Source organism: Bacillus rossius, chromosome 13 (assembly GCF_032445375.1).
Source record: "Bacillus rossius redtenbacheri isolate Brsri chromosome 13, Brsri_v3, whole genome shotgun sequence".
NCBI lineage: Eukaryota > Metazoa > Arthropoda > Insecta > Phasmatodea > Bacillidae > Bacillus > Bacillus rossius.
The window spans coordinates 12,540,026-12,561,524 of NC_086340.1; the positions used below are offsets into that span (position 1 = coordinate 12,540,026).

At 35.5% G+C, this 21,499-nt stretch overlaps 2 protein-coding genes across 2 annotated transcripts in view; both read left to right on the forward strand.

The window, feature by feature from the left end:
* The window catches only part of LOC134538253 (sialin-like), a 45,200-nt gene extending 24,785 nt beyond the window's left edge, over nucleotides 1-20,415 (forward strand). Inside the window, exons 7-9 of the mRNA XM_063379403.1 lie at nucleotides 4,955-5,087; nucleotides 13,608-13,846; nucleotides 18,730-20,415. Coding sequence (XP_063235473.1) covers nucleotides 4,955-5,087; nucleotides 13,608-13,846; nucleotides 18,730-18,894 — 537 coding nt within the window. The 3' untranslated portion in view covers nucleotides 18,895-20,415. The remainder of the gene's footprint in view (nucleotides 1-4,954; nucleotides 5,088-13,607; nucleotides 13,847-18,729) is intronic.
* LOC134538254 (high mobility group protein I-like) lies at nucleotides 135-1,032 on the forward strand. Its single transcript, XM_063379404.1, has one exon. The coding sequence runs from the start codon at nucleotides 204-206 to the stop codon at nucleotides 519-521; it is 318 nt and encodes a 105-aa protein (XP_063235474.1). The 5' UTR covers nucleotides 135-203; the 3' UTR covers nucleotides 522-1,032.
* Nucleotides 20,416-21,499: the final 1,084 nt, after the last annotated feature.

Sequence of the window (21,499 nt, forward strand, 5' to 3'; positions counted from 1 at the left end):
TTTTTATCAATAGAGTCGAAAGAATATACTTTCAAATTAAATAAAGTTTTTTATTTCTTTCTTGAAATATATATATATACATATTTGTGTAAATTATAGTCGTCAAGGCACAATGGTCGAGTAGTAGTAGCCCTCTCTGGAACGCCAAGCCGTCACTTGCTGTTGGAGTTCGAGGGAACAGTCTTGCAACAAAGCTCGCGACCATGTCCGACAATGAGTCCGCTGCCGTAGACGAGCAGAAGAGGAAGAGGGGCCGCCCTGCTAAGGGGTCATCGGATGTCAAGGAGGCCAAGAGGAGGAACAGATCCACGGCGGACGACAAGAAGGAGGTGAAGAAGTCTGATGGCGCCTCGCCGGCCAAGAGGGGTCGTGGCTCCAAAAAGAAGGGCGCTAAAGCCGCGCCCAAGATAGCGGCGACCGGGCGCGGGCGCGGACGTCCCAAGAAGGATGACAAGAAGGTGGAAGAGAGTGCCGAGGACGAAGAAGAGGAGGAGGAGGAAGATGATGAAGGAGAAGATTAAATGCGTGTGCAAATTTGTCACGTTGTTTTGGACCTGGAGGACAAAGAATGTTTTTACTCTTACAATGAGGGCAGTTTTATAAACTGGAATCCCAGCACATTTATGGATTGGTCAGTTTTTAGTTCTTTATATAAAAAAAAACTTTGCCAAACATAAATGGCCATTATGTGTTACGAATGTGTGTAATCAGGTGTGTGTGTGTTTCCTCCTGTTTCTAACTGCCAGGCTGAGTTTGTGTCAGTAATTGAAAATTTTAGTCCTTAGGAATGTTAGGTGAATGTCGATAGTAGTATTACATTCGGTGAAGTTGTGACCAGAAAAGTTACATAGTCGCACAAGGTGTGTTCACATCTACTTTTTAATGTATTCATTCTATTTTATGATAGTTTCCCTTTTCGGCTCCTCTGTAAAATTGTGCCACGTTGTGTTTCCTTTTTTTTTATATAAATAAATGTACCAATTAAGTAAAAAAAAAAAAAAAAAAAAAAAAAAAAAAAAAAAAAAAAAAAAAGTAGCCTGATGTGCTTGAACTTCGACAATATGGTACAGCATCGTCGAGCGTGGTCACAACTAAGTTGGGTGACCATGATATTTAGTTATAGAAACTTTTTTTTTCGATTTTTCCGGTGGATTTTCCCAAACTTTTATTTCATATAAACACTCTTCTGTTAAGATGCAATGTTCTGTAAAAATTTCAATCCAAACCATCGTATACTTTCCGAGTTTTGCGGCCAAATACATACGGAAGCTAAATTTTTATATATATATATATATAGTCGCACTTACGGAAATTGTTAAATATTGATTTATTATCAATACAATAAATAGTTTTTTAAACATCGGAAATAAATTCGAATATTAATCAATTTGTCTGTATTTTTTTTATCATGCATATTATTGTGCACAGTTGAAACTGGAAAGCTAATTCATGTAACGGTTTACAGATAGCTTTAACTAATGAAGAAGGGATTGGGCCAACACAAAGCATAAATTCCCGGGAAAGAATCCGAACCCAGGAGGAACCCGAACCTTTTTTTGTAACGATACAGTTGCTTTAATGCAGACGAACAAATGTACTAGTATCAGTAACTTTTTTACACAATAATTGCAGTTATATTTGCAAAAAAAATTGGTTGTCTGTAAAGTTGGTTTACGGACGATAGTTTAACGCGACAACGTCCTAACAAAACATTGATGAAATTATTACATACTTTTATGCATAAAATTGTATCATTTTTATTGAATTATCACTATTTCGTATGGATACAAAGAAGGAGTGAAATGAAACATACAATTTAATTGTTAAATTTACTTTTATTTGCACTCATTAATTCAAATATGTTTATTACTTTAACGAAGAGATTATTTTAACTAAAACTTTTATACATGTTTGCTATTTAACTTCTTCCAATCCTTGTTACTTCTGTTAAGGATAGGACGATGATTGGAAAAGTAGGAAACGAATGGGAGTGTTTCAAGTTTAATGTGCCTCGAAAACGTCAAATCGATGGTTGTTGCAATCGAGTGGAACAGAGATAGCTGCGGCGCAAGCGTACAATGAGCGTAACGGGACACAGCGTAACGGAACAATGTGCGTAACGGGACCCTTTTTCTTGCGTGCAGCCGGTGTTCATCGATTTATTAGACGTCACGTCAAAAAAAAAAGAATGCGATGTTTTTGTTTAACTGTGAGGGTTCGGAAATTTGTACATTAAGTAACTGAGATGAACTTGCAGCGAAGTTAGTCGGTCATATCCCGACACACTTTTTTTAAACAGTTCTAACCTAACATCTCCCAGCTGATTCTCAAACAGCAAAGATAACTGCAGCTACGCGTCCCGATACCGATAACCGACAACGTTCACAATGAACGCTGCCTGCCCTTCTTGATACCTCGAACTTCAACTTGCACGCTCCAGATAACAAGTTATCTTCGTGTCGACTGTCGCAATTTGGCGGAAGCATCATTCAGACTGTCACTGTGTGATGCTTAGAAACACTTGCTCGTTTCTAGACTAATGCGTACTTCTTTTTGACGTGACAACGTCTAATAAATCGATGAACGCCGGCTGCACGCACGAAAAAGTGTCCCGTTACGCACATTGTCCCGTTACGCCGTGTCCCGTTACGTTAATTGTACGCTTGAACCGCATCTATCTCTCTTCCACTCGATTGGAGCAACCATCGATTTGACTTTTTCGAGGCACATTAAACTTGAAACACTCCCATTCGTTTCCTACTTTTCCTATCATCGTCCTATACTTAACAGAATAACACAGATAGGAAGAAGTTAAATAGCAAACACAAACATGTATAAAAATTATAGTTAAAATAATCTGTTCGTTAAAGTAATAAACATATTTGAATTAATGAGTGCAAATTAAAGTAAATTTATCAATTAAATTGTAGATTTCATTTCACTCCTTCTTTGTATCCATACAAAATAGTGATAATTCAATAAAAATGATTCAATTTTATTCATAAAAGTATGCAATCATTTAATGAATGTTTTGTTATGACGTTGTCACGTTAAACTATCGTCCGTAAACCTATTTTACAGACAACCAATTTTTTACACTTACATGTAACTTCATTTATTCAAGACATTTTTTTCTCTTTGGTATCTGGCCAAGCAATGGCTACTGGATCATTTGAGATAAAATTATAACTCCATTGCCGAAAGGTTCAACACGATGTTTATTTCTTTTTGAATATTTTAATAAAATGCTTTTGTATCACTTAATTTTAATTTTTTAAATATTTTTTTAAGAGTAAAAAAAAATTTCGTATTGCGTGCCGATATGCAGAGCGATAGTATTAAGATGTTTGATTGCATTATTCTTTTTTTATATATGTGCTAAATATGATCTTACTTAAGTGAAACTTAGGTACAGTAATTTGACGTGTTACGCTGGATAGTTCAGCGTTCTTTGGGAAATGATTGAAATATCAGACCATGGAAAAATAGTGATACGGAATACGTTTTTTTTAAATTAAATACGTCACACGTCTATAAATGTTTGGAAAATAAAAAAAGTTTTTTTTCCGGATTTTATTTTACAGTTAAAATGTGAGTTACAGAATAATGTGTTTAAAGTATATGGTCAAAAAATTAGTAGCACCTTATTTCATTGTTTCACTCTAGCGCCCAATCATAGTTAATGACGTCAGAACCATAATAATACAAGTCTGTGTTGGCTTCTGAGGGATTACAAATGGCGGAAGCAAGAAGTTCAGATCGCTAGCTCACTCCTACCCCGCAGGCTCTGAAAACAACCAATTAAATTAATATCCCCGCATTGATGGTTCCATTAATTTTCGTATCAACATTTTCAACTGTTTAAATTGTAGTTTTAAATTGTTTAAAAATCTATCCACGATAACGATAAAAATCCACGTGTTCTCGCGTTGCGAATATACTTATAAAACGAACCTCGGAAAATAAAGTCAACATAGAATTCTTTAAAATAATGCCGAGCGTAATAGGTATTTATACGCAAATTGTGTTTTCAACTACATTTATGGACGCGAATCACACGTAGTTTCCGCACCCGCCGCTAGAATTCGCAGTCGGAGCAGCTGTGTCAACTACTCCGAAAAAAAATGTGTACGTTTTGCGTTACATTTGAATATAAATATACTTATAAATATACTGTAATATAATATAGGTATTGTATGCAGTCAATCGTTTAGGTTCCTGATTTACTAAGAAGAAAAATAATTTATATATATTAGAGAGAACATTACATGATGAAACTTCGATTTTATTTATTTGTTCTCGATTTAAAATAAAATATATTGACGGATATTAAAAAAAGTAAATATATATTCTTATTTTTCAAAAGTGTAAAAAACTCCGCTATGCTTGTGGTTATTTTTTTAATTTTACCGTCATTAATATTGTTTTAAATTTTATTCATGGAGCTTTAGCACAATACCTTCCTTGCATTTTATGTTCTGTCAAAACTATTTTCAACTGACATTCACTAAGAAAAATATAATGGTTGTAAAAATTCGAGAAAATGTTGATAATGATTATGTTTTGCGCGACTTTTTTTTAACAACCATTGTACGATATTACATTTTGTAAATATGTGTAGAACATATCAGAGACAGAAAACAGAGTTAAAGGAGGTAGCCCTAATTAAAAATAAAAAAGAGAGATAAGAGTGATTGAGAGATAAAGAGATATACAAGAACATAGAGAATTATATACCTATATAGCGATATGTAAGTATATATAGAAGAGAGATTGAGAAAAATTAGATGAAAAAATAAATCAACATGTCTTGCAAGACCGAACCTTCAAAGAGTGAGCGCCGGAGATTTCCCCACTACTGTGCTCTGATTGGCGGATAACATATATTCAATTGTGTAACTGTAGGGAAAGGGGGGGGGGAAACAATGTTTTTTTTTTTAATTGTTTGTTGCAGTCCGGATATCTGTCAGCCGTACCGTATGTGTTCTCCTTGGTGACTAACCTAATGCTGGGAAGTGCCTCACAGTGGCTTCGATCAAAAGGCTACCTCTCACACTTAACCGCTTACAAAATATTCAACGGTCTAGGTGAGTATGATTCCCGTGGTTTTAAAAAATCAAATTTTGCAGATATTTTTTTTATGATAAAAAGTTATTTACACACATGCGTTTCCCTCGTTATACCTATAGAGACAGGAAAAATTCGCGGATTCATTTCGTGATAGGCTGAAATTCAAACATGTGTATAATTCTGCTGGTTCTGCTATTGGATCGCGGTTTAACTGGAGCTCTCTAGGCCAATGAGAGACTATCGACCAAAGAGGCGTCGAATCACAAGCTACCCAGTGGAGACGACTCACAATTTTGTAACCAATGAACACGCGTGTTTACTTGAGAAGTGCAGAGGATAATGGAGGCTATCCTACAGGTCATTGAATCCGCGAATTTTTCCGGTCCCTCGTTATAACCTGATTGCTCCCTTGTGATTGGCGGCCGTCTGCAGGAGAAGACACCGCCCTGTTTGGCCAGGGCCATTCATGGACGCCTGCGATTGGTTTTTATAACAGCAGACATGCGCTTTACAGTCTACGGACACTTCAGCTGACCGACTTATTGGTAGAGACCTGAAAAATTGGCGGGTTCATTTCGTGTCATGCTAAAATTCAAATAATTATACCATAGTGCTGCTTCTGCCATTGGTCCACTGTTAATCTGGAGGACTGAGGGCAAATTAGAGACCTTCACTCATAGAAGTGTCGAATCACAGGCCACCCAGTCGAGACGACTCACAAGTCAGCAGCCAATGAACAGGTGGCATTTGCCCGAGTGTGGAGAGGATATTGGAGTCTATCCTGGAGGTCATTGAACCCGCGAATTTTTCCGGTCTCTACTTATTGGTCAACGCCTTAGAAGACTCACCTCGTGCGCTGGAATGAAAATAATATGTTGCGAAGCGTTTTGAAGCGAAATTTCTTTGGTTGATGGGGGGCAAAGGAAGCAATATATCTTCTTCAATTCTGTGTCTCAAACCTGGCGATCACTAGGTAGCGGCGGAACGTAGACCTGATCTTTTATGAAGCCCCAAAGGAAGGAAAAAAAAAAACGCGGCGTTATGCCAGGTGAACGCGTGGAGGCCAGCGGAAAAAAAAAAGCTCTGTCGTCTCGACCATCACGACCAATCCAACGGCCAGGTACTTCGACGTTCAACCAATCCCGTGCACAAGAGATTGCAATTGGGGATGGGCTCCATCCTGTTAGCAAATAAAGATTACATATTCACCCTCTACTAATTACACTCAGAGGAGTCGCCATGTTACGTAGGTGACGCTGCAAGGGAATACAAGGGAATAGTTAGGTGCGTGGTGTGGGGAAACGGTAGAGGAGGAGACGGCAGGGGAGAAAGACAAATGACGCAGTGTACTTAAATATATACATACACATACATATACAAACATTTATACACATACATATATACACATACATATACATACATATATACACATACATATATACACATACATATTACATATACATACATATACATACATATACATACATATATACATACATATACATATATATAAGTATACATGCATATATAAGTATACATGCATATATATAAGTATACATACATATATACATGCATATATATAAGTATACATACATATATACATGCATATATATAAGTATACATACATATATACATACATATATAAATATACATACATATATAAATATACATACATAAGTATACATACATATATACATACATATATACATACATATATAAATATACATACATATATACATACATATATACATACATATATACATACATATATACATACATATATACATACATATATACTTACATATATACATGCATATATACATACATATATACATACATATTTTACGTGGCCTTACCTATCAAATTCTTTATTATGGATAATAAAGAGATCTAATTTGATAAGACTCGTAAGTACTTAGACTCGTTCTGGTGTATTTACAAAAGAACGAATCATTTATGTTAATTTATGGGCGCCACAACTTCTAAGAAGTTGAAATTATGAAAAATCATTGCAATTACTGCTATTTGAATTAATTAGTAAGACACACCATTAATTAAAATATGTTTATTATTGTCCGGACTAATTCAGTGGTAGAGTTGGGTATGTCGTGGAAAAGTTCGTAAAATCTCGGATTAGCTAGTATATTAAGGTTTTGTGAATTTTTAACTCAAGTTGTTCCTAACTTCAACAATCTGGTAATATGTAAAACATTTATTATGAAATTTCAAGTGATTTTACTTATTCTCGCGTGTCAGTTCTCAATCTAGTAAGTGTGGTGACATTCATGCATCATTTTATAACCAACCTGTGATTGTAGTTCTGTGGTAACTAACTATGATTTACTAGATTCGCCTTCTCTCAGCCAGGAACTCATCAATGAAACGGCTACGTCTTCGTCCTTGGCACGCCCATATGCAGTCTTGCACCTTCGTCCTGGGAACGCCTTTCGTAGATTCAAACTTCGTCCTGGAATCGCCTCTAGATGTTGGTCTTCGTCCTGGGAACTCCTATAGTTGATCGTCTTCGTCTTCTTTCTTCGTACGGGAAATGCCCCTATGATTTCAGTCTTCGAAATTTATATTCTCCGTCTTCTTCCTGGTATCGCCTTGTAGTATTCAATTCTTCTTATAATTAATAAATCTTACTTATTTCAATATCTTTCTTCAAATTCTTAATATCATTCATGTTTAATATCATTTCTTTATAATTATTCAAAATATTTCAACAGTTATAAATTCAATTACTTCAGTCATCAAAATCATGTCTTTCCTGTTCGAAGTTCTTATGTCAAGTCTCTTTCATTTTCTCTAATCCTTCCAAACAAAACTTTTATTAACGAGCTATAATTTTTGTTAAATGTTTTCCACCAATACCAGATTGTTTTACAAATATTTGTCATATAATATTACACATGAACTGTGAAAACCAATTATTCTCATTCGTCAAACAAATATCATTACTTGAGCAAAGAAGTTTTTTCCTTCAAAGATATAAATACAAATTGCTGATTTTAAGGTTCATAGAGAAATAAGCTGTTTAGTGAAGTGAAATTATAAATATGCTACATTAATTTTGTTCATCCATCTTGTTATGTGAAATTAACAAGTTCTACCTTTATAGAATGCCCCTCCGAAGAATGTCTACATTGTATATGGTGACACTATACACTGGAGGTATTCTTCCAATGACAATAATACATTATGGACAAAATTACACTCGAACACATATCATCGTTACATATTTACAATAGTTACATACAATGCACACTCAAGTAATAAAACAACAACACATTTCTCCATTTAATAAGTACATGTTTACATAGTTAAACATTGGTATCATAATTTGTTTTGTCTTCGTACTTAGTAACTTCATTAACCTTTCAAGTTATATAAATATGATGCATGCATATCATTAGTGTGTGTATAAATAAGGTAAATTTTCAAATAAACAATTACTTTGCCCCTCCAAACTTTAATTAATGGTATGTTTTTTTGTTTTTTTCAATAAGGTTGAAAATTTAATTTGTTATCGTATTAGGGTCTCTATAAATTCTTAATTGGGTTATATTGTAATGACCTATGATTTTCCCTGTATTAATATCTGCTAATTCATAACAATTTTCTCTTATAACCTTAGTTATACGATAAGGACCTTCATATAATAAGAAAAATTTCTTTGTAACTAGTTCCCAAAAATGACTAGTGTAATTAGTTCTTTTTAAAACTAAATCGCCGTAAAATAAATTAATTTTATTTGTAGTTTTCATTCCTCTTCTGCGCACGTCGGCGACAGCTATTAAACGTGATTTTAACTTATTTTGATTTTCCTTCCGTGTTTCTTCCTTCTTTATTTCATTTTTATGTTGGTATGGTTTATTTAATTCGGGTTTGTCAGAAAATTTTTCCGTCTGTAATGATAATACTTAAAATAAACGTCCTTTTAATTTCTCTTCATTTAACGAGTTACCTACTGTATCATTCTTAAAATCTGATTTTGAAACTCTTGAATCATTAATATTACTACAACATGTTCGTTCTTCCTTTCTTTTCTTATTTAACGTGCAGAAACAATGATCAGTAAATTTCCAATTTTTCGAAGTGTTTGATGACGATTCGTCGTTATTAATAGTAATTAGACATCTTTTAAAATCTAATAAAATATTGAATTTTGTTAGAAAATCAGTACCTAGAATAATAAGTTTCGACAATCCATTAACAATTAGTACTGGTACTAACTTAGTTGTTCCAAGTCCATTCACTTCTAGTAATGTCCGTTTGTTGATGATCGTACTACATTTTGTCGTCACACCTAAGATATTTAAGTTCGGTACAGGCAGAATAGGTAATTTTACTCCGGTACTCTCAATCATCTCGACGCAGTCAGAACTGATACAAGAAATTTCAGCCCCACTGTCTAACAATACTGGTGCTTTTACTCCGTTTATAATCAAAGTTATTTCAGGACATAACGTTTCTTTATCGTTAATCGCGGTTTCTTCATTTGTTTCGTCGCTTAAAAATTCCCTGTCATTGTCATTTAACATTATAGTGTGTAATTGTTTCGTACTGTTTATCATAGACATATTCAATGTTTTTCCGCTATAGTTATTTTCGACTCCATTCTCTGGTTTTGGGTTAGACGTTCGGAGTATATTCTCTCTAACCCTACTTAGTTTAACTTTTGCGCATTTTGGTTAGTCTCTGTCGAATGCCATATCGCGTTTGGATTAAACTCACGGTTGTTAAAACTCATTACATTACTTCCTCCTTGTCCGTTCAGATGTGTTGAATTTTCAAATGTAAGTTTGTTGTTTGGTCTCCTTTCTGGTGTTATAACTACATCATATGCGAATTGGTCACTTAGTTTGTTTCCTTGAGTCGGAAATCTAGTATTTGTATGTTCCTGTGACGTATTTTCTAATGTACTCGCATTTTGTGTCATCTGTGTCACCGCCCCTCCTGCGTTCTGTGTATCTTTACTATAGTCGTCATTCCTTCTCCAATTTCCCTTAATTTGTGGCCTTGAAAATTTATATCTTCTATCTGATTCATAATAATTGTTCCTATTGTAATTCTGGTTACCATATTTCCAAAAATTCCTCCTATTGTATTGGTTTCTGTCATACCAGTTTCGTTTATAATTATCGAATCCCAATGTATTAACTCGCGGTGGTCTCTGTTCTCCTGTATTTTCAAATTTTCTTTGTTGCCAATTAGTATACAAAGGTACATTCGGTTTACTATTGTTACGATTTTCATTCGGTTCTCTATGATCGTATGTTTCCCTGTTCGTCGTCGTTCTCTCCAACTTTTCGAGTTTGTCATACACTAATAACTGTTCTTTGAATTCGACAATATTTGAGAATTGTCTACCCGCAAACTGTAATGGATATTTAATAGGTAGTTGTGATAATATTAGTGCAACGAACTCCGCATCCTCCATTCTACAATCTAGATACCTGGTTCGTTCGTACATTTCACTAACATGTGCTTCTAAACTTTTATTTTTCTTGTCAAATTTTTCGGCATGTAACTGGATTCTTAGATTGCTCTGAACCCTAGTATTCCAAAACTGTTGTGTGAATAGTTTTCTAAATGTTTCATACTCAGTAACAGTATCTTGTAACATTTCCCACCAAAAGAAAGCTGTGTTCTTTAAACAATGACTCACACATTTCAATTTCTCTGCTTCGTGTAGTGCGAAAGTTTTGCAATATTCTTCGAATGCTCTCAAAAATCGCATAGGATTTTCAGTGCTAATTCCGGAATAAGTTGGTATACTGTCTAACCATTTCTTAGCTGGATGATGTAAAGCTAATATCGGATCTGTTATAGCCGATTGCATGATGCTATTATTCGTATCCGAACCTCGAGTAATTCCTGCGGAATTAGTTAAATTAATAGTTTCCGGGATTGTAGTCTGTGAATGTATTACCTCTACTTCTCTATGATTTCTTACGGTATTTCGCAACTGCATTTCTTTTTCTATTTCCCTGATTCTTCCTTCTACTCCCGCCATTCTCATTTCATTTCGTCTGTTGGTTATGTCTAATTTCTCCTCGACTATCTTTACCGCTATATTTTGACATTTACTTTCACATTCTTTCAAATTTTCCTCTACTTTCTCTTCTACTTTAGATATATCTCCTTCTATTCTTTCGAACCTATCACATACTATAGAAAATTTCCTTTCTGTGTCCGTTATCATTCTAGTCATGGTTGTACTCATTTGTCTAAAATTTTCTAATAGTTCCTGATTAAATTGTTCACGTCTCTCATCCTCTTCGCGTTCTTTTTGTTCACGTTTCTCCTCCTCTTCGCGCTTTTCCTGTCTACGTTTTTCCTCCGCTTCGCGTTCTTTTCGTTCCCATTTCTCCTCCGCTTCGCGCATTTCCTGTCTATGTTTTTCCTCCGCTTCGCGCTTTTCCTGTATACGTTTCTCCTCCGCTTCGCGCATGAACCTAAATATTTGTTCAATTTCTGACATATTAGTTTCCCTTATTCTCGTATCTACTTCGCCTATTTGCGGTGTTGGTATGTCGCCCTGTCTGATGTTCCTGTCTATTTCAATTAGATTTGTGTTTTCAGATGGATCTGTTTCTGATGTAGCCCTTGAATTATTTCCCCTCAAGAAATAAGTGTTCCTGTTTTCTTCTGACATCATGTATGTGGGATCTCTAAACTTGAGTTAAAATTTTCAGTTTGTTGTAGTCAATATACGTCGTGCTAATCCTTTGATTTCTGGTCTCACGTTGGGTGGCCAATCTTTACGTGGCCTTACCTATCAAATTCTTTATTATGGATAATAAAGAGATCTAATTTGATAAGACTCGTAAGTACTTAGACTCGTTCTGGTGTATTTACAAAAGAACGAATCATTTATGTTAATTTATGGGCGCCACAACTTCTAAGAAGTTGAAATTATGAAAAATCATTGCAATTACTGCTATTTGAATTAATTAGTAAGACACACCATTAATTAAAATATGTTTATTATTGTCCGGACTAATTCAGTGGTAGAGTTGGGTATGTCGTGGAAAAGTTCGTAAAATCTCGAATTAGCTAGTATATTAAGGTTTTGTGAATTTTTAACTCAAGTTGTTCCTAACTTCAACAATCTGGTAATATGTAAAACATTTATTATGAAATTTCAAGTGATTTTACTTATTCTCGCGTGTCAGTTCTCAATCTAGTAAGTGTGGTGACATTCATGCATCATTTTATAACCAACCTGTGATTGTAGTTCTGTGGTAACTAACTATGATTTACTAGATTCGCCTTCTATCAGCCAGGAACTCATCAATGAAACGGCTACGTCTTCGTCCTTGGCACGCCCATGTGCAGTCTTGCACCTTCGTCCTGGGAACGCCTAGTATGGACTAGTAGTCTTCGTACTGGAAACGCCTTTCGTAGATTCAAACTTCGTCCTGGAATCGCCTCTAGATGTTGGTCTTCGTCCTGGGAACTCCTATAGTTGATCGTCTTCGTCTTCTTTCTTCGTACGGGAAATGCCCCTATGATTTCAGTCTTCTAAATTTATATTCTCCGTCTTCTTCCTGGTATCGCCTTGTAGTATTCAATTCTTCTTATAATTAATAAATCTTACTTATTTCAATATCTTTCTTCAAATTCTTAATATCATTCATGTTTAATATCATTTCTTTATAATTATTCAAAATATTTCAACAGTTATACATTCAATTACTTCAGTCATCAAAATCATGTCTTTCCTGTTCGAAGTTCTTATGTCAAGTCTCTTTCATTTTCTCTAATCCTTCCAAACAAAACTTTTATTAACGAGCTATAATTTTTGTTAAATGTTTTCCACCAATACCAGATTGTTTTACAAATATTTGTCATATAATATTACACATGAACTGTGAAAACCAATTATTCTCATTCGTCAAACAAATATCATTACTTGAGCAAAGAAGTTTTTTCCTTCAAAGATATAAATACAAATTGCTGATTTTAAGGTTCATAGAGAAATAAGCTGTTTAGTGAAGTGAAATTATAAATATGCTACATTAATTTTGTTCATCCATCTTGTTATGTGAAATTAACAAGTTCTACCTTTATAATATATACATGCATATATACATACATATATACATATATACATGCATATATACATACATATATACATGCATATATACATACATATATACATGCATATATACATACATATATACATGCATATATACATGCATATATACATGCATATATACATGCATATATACATGCATATATACATGCATATATACATACATATATACATGCATATATACATGCATATATACATGCATATATACATGCATATATACATGCATATATACATGCATATATACATACAAATATACATACATATATACATGCATATATACATGCATATATACATATATATACATATATATATACATACATATATATGCATACATATATATATTACTGCAACCTGATACCTATAATACGCCAGAGGTTTCGCTTCAGTCTCGCGTGTACTCAGAGCCTCCCCCCCCCCCACTCTCTCTCTGCAGCCATGCTGGGCCCGGCGGCCATGATGCTCGCCATCACCCAGGTGCACGACGCCACCGCCATAGTCGTCCTCATCGTGGTGACCATGGTGCTGCAGGGAGGGTTCTTCGGTGGCAGCGTGGTCAACCACCTGGACCTGTCGCCCAACTTCGCTGCCACCGTCACCGGCCTGTCGGAGGTGGTGAGCGAGGTGGTGTCCATCCTCGCGCCCACGCTGGTGGGGGCCATCATCAACGGCGAGGTCAGTCACGCCGAACCCCCCATGTCAGTCACGCCGAACCCCCATGTCAGTCACGCCGAACCCCCATGTCAGTCACGCCGAACCCCCATGTCAGTCACGCCGAACCCCCATGTCAGTCACGCCGAACCCCCATGTCAGTCACGCTGAACCCCCATGCCAGTCACGCCGAACCCCCATGCCAGTCACGCCGAACCCCCATGTCAGTCACGCCGAACCCCCCATGTCAGTCACGCCGAACCCCCATGTCAGTCACGCCGAACCGCCATGTCAGTCACGCCGAACCCCCATGTCAGTCACGCTGAACCCCCATGTCAGTCACGCCGAACCCCCATGCCAGTCACGCCGAACCCCCATGTCAGTCACGCCGAACCCCCATGCCAGTCACGCCGAACCCCCCATGTCAGTCACGCCATACCCCCATGTCTCACGCCGAACCCCCATGTCAGTCACGCCGAACCTCCATGTCAGTCACGCCGAACCCCCCATGTCAGTCACGGAAAACCCCCCATGCCAGTCACGGCAACCCCCCATGCCTGTCACGCCAAACCCCCATGTCCGTCACGCCGAACTCCCATGCCAGTCACACCTAACCCCCATGTCAGTCACGCCGAACCCCCATGTCGGACACGCCGAACCCCCATGTCAGTCACGCCGAACCACCCATGTCAGTCACGCCGAACCCCCATGTCAGTCACGCCGAACTCCCTGTCAGTCACACCGAACCCCCATGTCAGTCACGCCGAACCCCCATGTCAGTCACGCCGAACACCCATGTCAGTCACGCCAAAACCCCATGTCAGTCACGCCAAAACCCCATGTCAGTCACGCCAAAACCCCATGTCAGTCACGCCAAAACCCCATGTCAGTAACGCCAAAACCCCATGTCAGTCACGCCGAACCCCCCATGTCAGTCACGCCGAACCCCCCATGTCAGTCATGCCAAACCCCCATGTTTCTTTTCTCGAACATACACCAAGGTACTCACCAGCGCTGTGTAGCGTCTGCGCGGCGCGTCCCCGCGTTTGCAAATACACTTGCGGACACGAAATTCAACGTAGAGTTCCTTAAAACAATGGCGAACGTTTTTTTTCTAAATCAAGTAATGTAGTTGAAAACACAATTTTGCGCATAACGCTCGGTATTATTTCAAAAAATTCTATGTTGAATTTCTTTTCCAAGGTTCGTTTTACAAGTTTATTTGCAACGTGAGAACACGTAAAGTTTATCGTTACCGAAGTTAGATTTTAAACCATTCAAAACTACAATTTAACAGTTATAAATGTTTATACGAGAAAAAAAATTGGTTTTCTGTAAAGTCGGTTTACGGACGATAGTTTAACGTGACAACGTCATAACAAAACATTTATGAAATGATTGAATAATTTTATGAATAAAATTGAATCATTTTTATTGAATTATCACTATGTTGTATGGATACAAAGAAGGAGTGAAATGAAATCTACAATTTAATTGATAAATTTACTTTTATTTGTACTCATTAATTCAAATTTGTTTATTACTTTAACTAAGAGATTATTTTAAGTATAACTTTTATACATGTTTGCTATTTAACTTCTTCCAATCTGTGTTATTCTGTTAAGGATAGGACGATGATAGGAAAAGTAGGAAACGAATGGAAGTGTTTCAAGTTTAGTGCCTCGAAAAAGTCAAATCGATGGTTGTTTCAATCGAATGGAAGAGAGATAGATGCGGCGCAACGTACAATTAGCGTAACGGGTTCATAGCGTAACGGGACAATGTGCGTAACGGGACACTTTTTCGTGCGTGCAGACGGCGTTCATCGATTTATTAGACGTTGTCACGTCATAAATTCAATTTAAAAAAAAGGAAATATTGTTTGCAATTAATCTAGAGACCGGAAAAATTCGCGAGATCATTCCGCGATAGGCTAAAATACAAATAGTTATACCTCAGTGCTGCCTCCACTATTGGTTCACAACTCACCTGGATGACTCTGGGCCAATGAGAAACACCCAACCAAAGCTGTATCGAATCACAGTCTGCTACGTTGGGACGTCTCACAAGACAGCAGCCTATGAGTGGGTGACATTTGACCGAGTGTACGTAGAACTATGGAGTTCATCCTACAGGTCATTGAACCCACGAATTTTTCCGGTCCCTAGCAATTACGAATAACACGTAGTTTCCACATCCACCACCGCAGCAGCCACGTGAGACAAGGAACAATTTGACTAGCAGACAAAATTTTAAACTATGCTATGAAACGGCTCCAATAAAAGCGAATTAAAAAAAAATGTCTCGAGCAAATACTAAACCCCGCTTTAGACCTGAATTTCAACCAAGGAATTGTTATTAAAACACTGCCCATCTTGTTAGAATGCACTGTACGGTTAACACTATAAGTTTAATTTTGGTTTGCGCCTTTCGCCACAGATGGCAGCACCGTGATTGTTACAAAATTTCCGTTCCTCTACTTAACGTCGTGCACCGCGAGCTGAGATATTGCAACATCAAAGATATTACAAACAAAAGTTTAGTTTAGTGCCAAGTACTACAAGGAGGTATAATAATTCAAAACGGATGCGATCTTTTATGTTAAAAGAGTTGTCATATTCCAAGTTAAAAAAAAAACTTTTACAATCAATACATAACCCTTGGTTCGACTTTACCCTTTATTTGTATAACTCTGGAAGTAATTAGTGAAAAAAATTATAGCAGCTATCGAGTCCACAAAAACGTAGTGTGTATATATATATATATATATATATATATATATAAATATATATATATAACAACAACTTGTGAGTTGTCGAGGATTTTGGGGTCTAGGGACCATGAAAAGAAAAACTGGCCCGAAAAATTCCTGAAATTGCACTACATGTAACAGGTAGGTAGTATTTCTTCGAAACCTAATTCAAACAGGAGTAATGTGCGCTTTATTATCAGTACGTACCATCCGTATGTAAACCGCAAAAAAAAAAAAAAAATTATTCTCTCTCTCTCTCTCTCTCTCTCTCTCTCTCTCTCTCTCGTTTAGACTCCGCTGTTCCCATCAGAAAGAGAATGCCTTCAGTAAGCTCACATGTGTGTGAACATGTTATTCCACGAGAAAACAGTACTCCAACTTCACACACAGCAGGAGGTCAAAGAAGATGGTTATACAATATTTTATATTTTCCTTGCATTGAAAAACACGTAAATTCAAGTGGCTCAACCTTAGTTGAACGAATGGGGTTTATCAATCAAATTTACTACAAAAATGCCTTAGATATATATATGGAAAAAATTAAGTCAATTTATTCATGCAAAGAGACAAAAAAGCTTGTCCTGGACACAGTTTATTATTTTATCAACTACTACGCCATGTATTAACATATTAACGTATTATGCTAAAATAATAATTCATTTTCAGTAAGCAGTATTTTACTAAGGAATGCAACCAAACTTGACTTGGCTTTATTCTGATCTAAACCCTCTTATTGATAACGTCGATAGTTAACTAGCGTTGAGTGGAAACTATTTTATTTGTCAAATCTAAATCTCGAATTAGATCTTTACAAGAGAACATCGATTCCGAATCTATATTTCAAGAGTCAGAAGTAAAATAATACATGAGAAAAAATACAGAACTGTTAGTTCCGAAGAAACAACCAAACAATTAAATAGTTATTTTTTTCAAAGAAAAATATATTTACATGTTTAGTATACAATGCACCAAAAATGTTCCCTAAAGTGCTAAACAAACATTTCCAAAGCATTTTAGCTAGTGGCAGTTACAATTATTTCTTTGCTAGCTTCTGTAGGGTTAAATGATGTAGTCTTTACCCGCTAAATACGTACTTGTGTTAGAATTTTCGAACTTTCTCTCTTTGTTTATTTTTCTTCAAGTATTTTTACTCATATTTCAAATTTATGAATACTAAAGATTTGATGACATTTGAGGATTTGTAAATTGTATTTGTCCTCCACTAGTTTTATATATTAAAGTTATTCGTACACTTAGCATGTTATGAAATTTTTGAGTTTTGATGTTATACTTCTTTGACGCGTTAAGAAAAAATTACAATAATGAATTTTTACGGTGCGCGCGCAATATGCAAAGAAATTTTCATAGGATGAAAAAAAGGCTACATATAAAATAAGGCTACATATAAATAAAAATTGTATACGTGTTTTAAAATCGTATAGCTACTTCAGTAAATATAAATGATAGTAATAGTGTTTACAAACATTTTGAAGTGTATTTTGAAAAGTATTTATAAGTCAGATAATGTTCCCATTAGTATAATGTTTTTTTCTTAATAAATGATTAAATTATTATTTAATAAATATTTAAAATTAATAAATTAGAAAAAACTTCAAGCATATTTATTGATTGTCAGTATTGAATAAAATTTAGCTCATTTATTTTACTAAATTAAATAATTCATTTTATACATATGTGTTTATATTAATATTGGTCACTGAGTAATAATATATATTTTTTAATTTGATTGTATGTGTTCTGTACGACATTATTTATTATATCACTCCAGTGCTTTCATTATTTTATTTATATTATTTTTTTGCATGCAAAATTAAAGATTTTTTTTAGTACGCCAAATAAACTTAACTTTTAACGCGCGTAGGTACGTACACGCACTAAATATTATTTTAATTATTATTTTTAGACATACATTCGCAAAACATTTTTAATGATATTCGCATTTAAATAATCTTATCAAATTAGTGTATTGTCATCGGTCCTCGATAAATCTACAAAGTTTTAATGAAATCTGGCCTTTTAAATTGGGTCAAAATCGCACCCAAAGGAGTCGGTTGCAAACATACAAACAAACAAACATACAGGTGAAGCTAATATAAAGCGTGTAAAAATAAGTGGTTTTGATTGTGTTTTGCAGCAAACCCGGGCCCGGTGGCAGATCGTATTCTACACGTCCAGTGCCATCATCAGCCTGCCGTACTTGATCTTCTTCTTCTTCGGCTCCGTTGAAGAACAGCGCTGGAACAGGCCGAAGGAAGAGCCCGAAGCTGACAAACGCAACAGCAAGCTGTCTGCAGCTTGAAAGCTTGATAACCACCGCCGTCGACTCCCAGCTTGACATCTCGCCCGCGCGGCAGAACGTGTTGCACCCATGTGCACATTCTTGACAGAGCGCCAGTCTATACTTTTACTAAATATTTCTTTGGAAACCACTTGCCAAGATATATATGTATATGTATGTGTATATGTATATATATCGATGTGTGTATGTGTTTCCGCATGGACTCCAAAACGCCTGAATCGATATTGATGAAATTTTCAGGCAATCTTCAGAATAGCCCAGCGTGTGACCCTGTGAAGTTTGGTAGCGATCGTATCTATAAATTTTGTGTCATATTTTTCAATACAAATTACTACAAAATTATATTTTTTTGGATTTTTGAACATTGAAAATTAAAAGTGATATTAGGGTCGCTAGTAGTTTATCAACTTTGTCTAACACACGGTCACGATTATTTTTTCAAACGTAAAATACGTTTATACAGATAATACTGAGTATTTCGATACGAAAATCGGCGCATAATTTTATATTTTAATTGATGTTTCATTCAAGCATAATTTTTTGAACCATGAAAAAAAAAAGAATCCCAATATTCAATTATTTTGAATTTATTTTGTTTTATTATGCTTGTTGATGTGCGCAGTTAACACTGGAAAGTTATTCAGGGAACTGTAACCGTTGCAGGTACTGGGAAAAATCAATCAAAGCATAAATACCCGGGTTAGAAACAGAACCCAGTATTACGACAAATACTATTGTGTAGTGATACAATTGTTTTCTCGTAAATGTAAACATTAAAAAATATTTGTAATTTTACATGAATATATCGGTTTTATTATCAAAAAGTTACAGTGAATAATGTGGTTGGGGGGGGGGGGGGGGATATTTACCGAACGAACCCATCTAGGTCTAAACATATTTTTTCAGCCATAACTTTTTGTATCGATTAATTTTCAAACGTTGGATAATTTAAAGCAAAATATATAATTTAACTGAATGCCTGAAGTGCCTATATAGTTATTGGTTGCTACAAATAGTTCCTCGTGTGAATTCGTTGGCGTTTAGTATTGAATTAAATTTTGGGAAAGACTTCAACTGTGTGTAATACCTACTGTCTATACACACTATTGTCATGGCCTTTGAAAATCTACTAATGCCCGATCTTTACCCCAGCAAAGGCAAATTTTAAATATTAAAATATAAAAGGCGTAAAAACTGCTGAAACCAACATGGCGTCTTAGGGTAACATCTCTACCCTTTAAAGCAAAGAATAACCCCTGAACTCCGTAAAGGTTGTAAATTTGACTTTTCGTAGTTGTTTAACATTGAAATAGCCAGGAGCTAAAGGTCACTACATATTGAGTTACATCTGTGACGTATGCATAGATTAGCTAGATTTTTAGAAGGACGTTTTTAATGAAAGTTCCTATGTTCTAAGGGAAGACCAAATAATTATTTGCAGAGGATTAATTGAAATGTGAAATGTATTTTTTTTGAAATGTTCTGTTGAATTCTAAAATAAAGCAGTGCTGTTACTGTCCATTTAACTTGTCTCACTCAATTACATTTTCGTGGTTTCCTAATAATTTCAGCCTCTCATGCAATACTTATTGCTGTTTCTATCGAATCACTACTACAAAAGCAAATTTAAAGGTTTTCTGTTTGGTTTTCTATGCACTGTTAACAATAAAAAGGTGTTTGCGTGTTTATTAAACTATTAAAAACATTAAAAATTATTAAAACAGTGATTGATTGATTTAGTGTAGGTTTAACTTATACTATTGACATAAATGAAGTGGTAACAAAATTTTTAAAAGTTTTTTTTCAACAAAATTTTCTTCTGCAGATACCACGTGATTTTTTTCAAAATATATGAGAACTTTGGCATTATTTTAGTAACTTATAGATTTTTATTACTAAAACAGTTTCAAATCATCCAAAAAAAATAGCCAAGGAACCGAAATTGATATGATTTTTACAGCTTAAACTTTCTTCGGGACGCCTTTTCTATTTTTATAAAGAATAGACGCAATAATACATTCACGATGGTATGTAAATTTTTGCGAAAATATTTAGAGCTAATTGTGCGTAATAACACTGTAGAATGGTCTGTGTTTCGTGATTGGTCGAAGTTCTTCCAGGTACACGTCTACTCACTACTCTCGTCTACTAATCACAGCGGTTTTGTGCGGAAGCAAAAGTGTCCTAAGCTGGCCGCCCAAATGTCCTATCTTTCAAACGCCCACTAATTATAAGGAAGAAAAATAACATATTGCAGTCTACACAGAAAACTAACTTTTTGTACTTTTAGAAAAGAGTCATTTGGAAACCAGTTGCCAAGTAAATAGTTCGTAATACTACAAGTAAGATACTTTTAACTTTGTACAACACATGACTTATGGGTGTTTATTGCATTTATGAAATACGTTTTTTAGAGACAATACTATGAATTTCTTACGATAATTGGCGCATAATTGCATTCAGTTTCATTCAAGAATTTCTTTTTAACCGCGGAAAAAAAGTCGAATATTCTACAAGCTTACTATGTGCACAGTTAATACCGGAAAGCTATTCAGGGAATGATTTACAAATAACTTTTTAACTATTGGTGGTACTGGGGACGACA

Bases quoted from the DNA above. Each gene is read 5' to 3' on its own strand.
- LOC134538254 (XM_063379404.1), top strand. From the start codon at position 204: ATGTCCGACAATGAGTCCGCTGCCGTAGACGAGCAGAAGAGGAAGAGG.